This window comes from Solanum tuberosum, unplaced genomic scaffold (genome assembly GCF_000226075.1).
Source record: "Solanum tuberosum cultivar DM 1-3 516 R44 unplaced genomic scaffold, SolTub_3.0 scf00131, whole genome shotgun sequence".
Classification (NCBI taxonomy): Eukaryota; Viridiplantae; Streptophyta; class Magnoliopsida; order Solanales; family Solanaceae; genus Solanum; species Solanum tuberosum.
In genome coordinates, this window is record NW_006239054.1 from 1,199,093 (window position 1) to 1,203,773 (window position 4,681).

General features: G+C 37.8%; 1 protein-coding gene across 3 annotated transcripts in view; it reads right to left on the minus strand.

Moving 5' to 3' along the window:
- Positions 1 to 1,080: 1,080 nt before the first annotated feature.
- LOC102592350 (uncharacterized) overlaps positions 1,081 to 4,681 on the minus strand; it is a 17,809-nt gene continuing 14,208 nt past the window's right edge. For all 3 annotated transcript variants that reach the window (XM_015310291.1, XM_006350942.2, XM_015310290.1), the window contains exons 6-8: positions 2,327 to 2,748; positions 2,008 to 2,224; positions 1,081 to 1,667 (exon numbers count right to left, since the gene is read on the minus strand). In XM_015310291.1, the coding sequence (XP_015165777.1) occupies positions 1,357 to 1,667; positions 2,008 to 2,224; positions 2,327 to 2,748 (950 nt within the window). In that variant the 3' untranslated portion in view covers positions 1,081 to 1,356. The remainder of the gene's footprint in view (positions 1,668 to 2,007; positions 2,225 to 2,326; positions 2,749 to 4,681) is intronic.

Below are 4,681 nucleotides of genomic sequence, written 5' to 3' on the forward strand. Positions count from 1 at the left end.
AATATCATTGGCTTAATCATATATAGCCGTGAAAAACATTCAACAAAAGACAAACCCTAAATCCTATAAATCCTTAAATAAACCCTAAAAACCATTTAAAACACCTACAAAACCCCAAAATTTTTCGTGGACGTCCATTAAGACCTTATATATAGAGCCAGTTGGCCCTCACCGCCAAAACGTCCCATTTTCAAGGTCAAACGACCCCCAGAGCAGGTAAAACCCCCATTTTGCCGGGGAACCGTTCCCAGTCCGTCCCCCGGCCGGCACGCGGCGACCCGCTCTTGCCGCGGGAGCAGCTCGAGCAGTCCACCGACAGTCGACGGGTTTGGGACTGGGATCCCGTGCCCACAAACGTCGGCCGACCGTTGTGTGCAGGACAAAAGCAATGCGGGCAGGCCACGTTCGACGTCGGCTGACCGTTGTGTGCAGGTCAAGGAAGATGCGGCCTGGCCAAGCCCGACGTCGGCTGACTGATGTGTGTAGGTCAAGGGCGGAATAACCTTAACATACCTTTCCAATGAACGCTCGAAAGATTGTAGTTCCTTCACGAAAGTTGCTCCTTATGTCCTAAGCTTCGCAAACACTATATATACAAAAAAAAATCCACTATCCGTAATAGAAAACTTCTATTTGTTCACAAAATTAATCATATTTTCTTTGCTAACGAAGAATATAATATTTCATTTGGACTAATAATAGCTATGTGAATCTCTTCCAGATCGAATGGAAGCAGATTGCGCTTTCTCTGCCTGAGGACTTGCTTGAAATGAAAGCGGGCTACATCGCCGTATGTATGCACCACCTTTCAGTAACAAGGTAACAATAACTGTGCTGAAGTAAGAAAACAGGGACAAGATCTATCCGCACCCATTTCCTTATTAAGCAAAGAGGAAATTGTGCAGCTCAATCAGTATGATAAAAGCCAAATTATGTAAGCAAACAACTATTTGATCATACTAGTGTGTTTCTGCTGTTGATAAACTGTTAGAACTTTTTGCTCATCTTCTAAAATTAAAAAAATGGTATTAGACTTTCAAGAAAAAGGATTCTGAAAAACAGGTCATACTCAGAGGAAACTTCATAAAGTTACAACTTTTATGCATAACCGATAAGAGAGTGTACAATACAAGAACATGCCAACTTCTTGGCAAAGAGTGCTTGCCTATAGTTCTATAAGATGCCTATTCCATATATTGTTGTCAAAGACCTATAGATTTGCAAAGGCAAATTGAGCACCGTTGAGAGCTACTTACAAGTCAAACTATACCCACAGTACCAAAAGTATTTCATCATTATCGAGAAGAACTGACGGGCGCTAGATGATAGCATTATCACTTGTAGAATTGTCTGAAATCAGTTCTTGTTATCTGCAAGAAAATCAATATACCATCGTTTTTTCAGTTTAAGCACATCAGTGTCTTGCTTCTCCGCTGAGTGTTTGGAAGTTGAAGCCATTTTGTTGTCTTCAGGTGCCATAAGCCTGGGAGCCATCTGATTTTCGCAGTTCTCCGGCTCATTGATACTGCCCCTGGATGCATAAGTTAAACTTGAGCCTATGAACGACTTCATGTCTTTCTTTTGCTCAACTTCAATCCATTTGTCATCAACCCAGTCTCTTGAAGTCCGCACATTCTTCCTTTGGATCTCCAATAATATGTTCTCACCTATTATTGAGATAAGAAAAAACACATTGGCGCATCAGTCCATGACCAATATCGATCATTTAAACTTACGGACAACAAATTAGCCGGAAGCTAGGCCTACTATTTAGAACTCTTTCAACTGATGAGTTATAAAGCCAATTTATGACAATGCTGAGCTTAGACATATGAATTCAAGTAAGAAATGAAAATAATAAGAGACTCCAATTTTACATCCATTGGCAGTTGAGTTATCCTTATGCGAAGTTGCTATGCATCAACCAATAAGCAAGAATTCTCCTTTTATTTCTTGTTTTCTGTTTCTATTGTAACTTTTTAGTTTTTGGGGACTGTTAGTTCTTACCAGGGAAGTAAACCTGAAGATGATCGCTTCCAGAGACATCAAATCCAGTTACAACACCTTCCCACCACCCGTCAGACCACCAAGCATCAACTGCAGCCCCTAGTTCAAAAGAACAGTCAGAAGAATCCTCCAGAGGCTGGGGCCGAACTGTGAGGCGTCCTGTGCATCTCATGCCCAATTTATCAGAGACTGCAACTTTGTAGGAAGGAATCCATTCCTATAAATCAAGCAAAGGTGATGAGAAGACAGGGTGAAGGGAGAACTGACCAGTCAAAATACGTAAGTAGATCATAAGTTATAGTCGAAGTGGTTAAGGTACCTCGAGCTTTTCAAGACTTTCACAATCCTGAATGTCAATATATTGAACTTCCATACGTTTTTGTGATACCTGTAATACTTTACACCTGAACCAGCAACCTTTCATGCCACTATCGTTGCAAAGAACCTCTATGCTGTCACCAACATCAAAAGACCGCTTATATTGAGGCTCCACAAGCTGAATTCCTACTGGTTCTATGTTTGGATATTTTATTTTTAACTTTGGGTAAGTTGGTGGTTTGGCTTGTGCTATCTGGTTACCTGGAATTGACTTTCTGATACCAGAATGGCAACTCTCACCGACACTTCTACTCCCACTAGGTCCTTGCATTGAAGGATCTTCTTGGGTTATCTTTTTTGAGACATCATCAGATATGTGACCAGCCATCAAAGCACTTCTTCTTGTTTCTCTTCTTGGGGTATCTACAAGATAAGGGAAGTCTAATTACTATAATGTGAAGTATATTAAAGCTAAGATAAAAATAATTTATAACTACTAGGCTTAGTATTCTTTCTACAGAGATCCAATTTTATAGAGCATCAACAACTCAAAAATCATAAGCAACTTTGCAGCATATACAGCAATTTTCTGAGTATTCAGCTTAAAACAAGGACGTTTAAGGCCTAGAAATTCATAGTTGGTATCAGGTGTAATCTTAATCTTTATGAGCACATAAGCTTTAAATTCTTCATGTGCATATAACCATCAAGAAGAACAAATAATTCATTGCTGAAACATGGCAACAATATAATGACAACATTTACCAAGTACATCAAACCAAAGGCTAGTATAAATGATCCCGAGCTATAATTGGAGGATTTAATTCAAAAAATTTCAGCCACCTGGCCTACAGTTCTTTAAAGAAAATCTACTCTAAAACTGGCTAGTAATTAATTGGGATCTACATGAACATCAAAGCACAACACAAAACACATACACCAATGTCAATTAAAAGCAAAGCACACAGAGGAAGTCGAAAAATGCATCAACATTAATAGGATTACCAAACATGCATGATATTAAGGATCACATATAGACGCATAAGGGGAAAATGAAAAAGATAAGAGGAAGATCCAAACTGCATACTGCACATTTAAACAATAGATCTTTGCAATATCAAGATATAAAATAAATTGTTCAAATGAAATTCTAAAATGCTGTAACAAGCAAAGGGCAGACTGTGTTTGATAGACCCTCAACTCCCTTGCCCCCACCACCCAACTTAAGGGCCAACTGACCTTCTCTTTACCCAAGGAAGAGTTGCACCTCAAGGATCATTTTCTAGCGTTTAACCCCTTTCTCATTCACAATGGAAGTTGAAAAGAGGTGAGATACATTAGAGCAAGGATGCCATCAATTTTTATGTGATACCCACAGAAAAGACTAAAAAGAAAGGAGAATAGCATTAACACCATACATTCTTCATCGGTTATCTTGCAAATTAACAAGAGCAAGAACTGATTAAACAAAAGGCAGAGAATTGTAAACCCCGTTTCCCTTTTATGTCAAAGAGCTAAAATCGACTGTATCAGGAAAAAGAAAGATATACATTCTAGACTTTTATCAGGGGAAAACAAGGATGGCATAGTGCAGTAGGAAACTCTTATCTCGATTTCTTTGTTTCCCTTTTCAGTTGTTAAAACTTTTACCTCGGTCTGTCCGCTAACACTATGAAAACTGAATATAGAGGAACGATGTCATCGGTTATCTCGCCAATTAACTAGAGCAATTACTGATTAAACAAAAGTCCGAGAACTGTAAGCCCCCTTTCCCTTTTATGTCAAAGAGCTAAAATCAACTGTATCAGGAAAAAGAAAGATATACATTCTAGACTTTTATCAGGAGAATACAAGGATGGCATACTGTAGTAGGAAACTCTTATCTTGATTTCTTTGTTTCTCTTTTTCAATTGTTAAAACTTTTATCTCGATCCCTCCGCAAACACTATTAAACTGAATATAGAGGAAAGATGGAATCAGAAGGTTAGATATAACATTGAGAATACTAAGATACTAAGTAACGGTTGTATTTATTTTGTGTGTACCACAAGTGCAGTAAAACACATGGAAGCAGGCATTTTTGTATAACACAATTCTGTGGGCATTCTGGTATTACAAAGTCCCACCCTTAATTATATTCAAACTAGTAAAATTAATGTCACAGAATTTATAAAATAATACTTAAAACTTATCAGACATTAAAACTAAAACACTATATTATCTTACATACAAGATTACGTAGTAACAAACATTAATAATGTAAAGCAAAATGAAAATTGTTACATCTTATCATTTATCCTTAATAACATAAGCATAAATTAATGATTGTAAAAATACATACCAGGATCTGTAACAT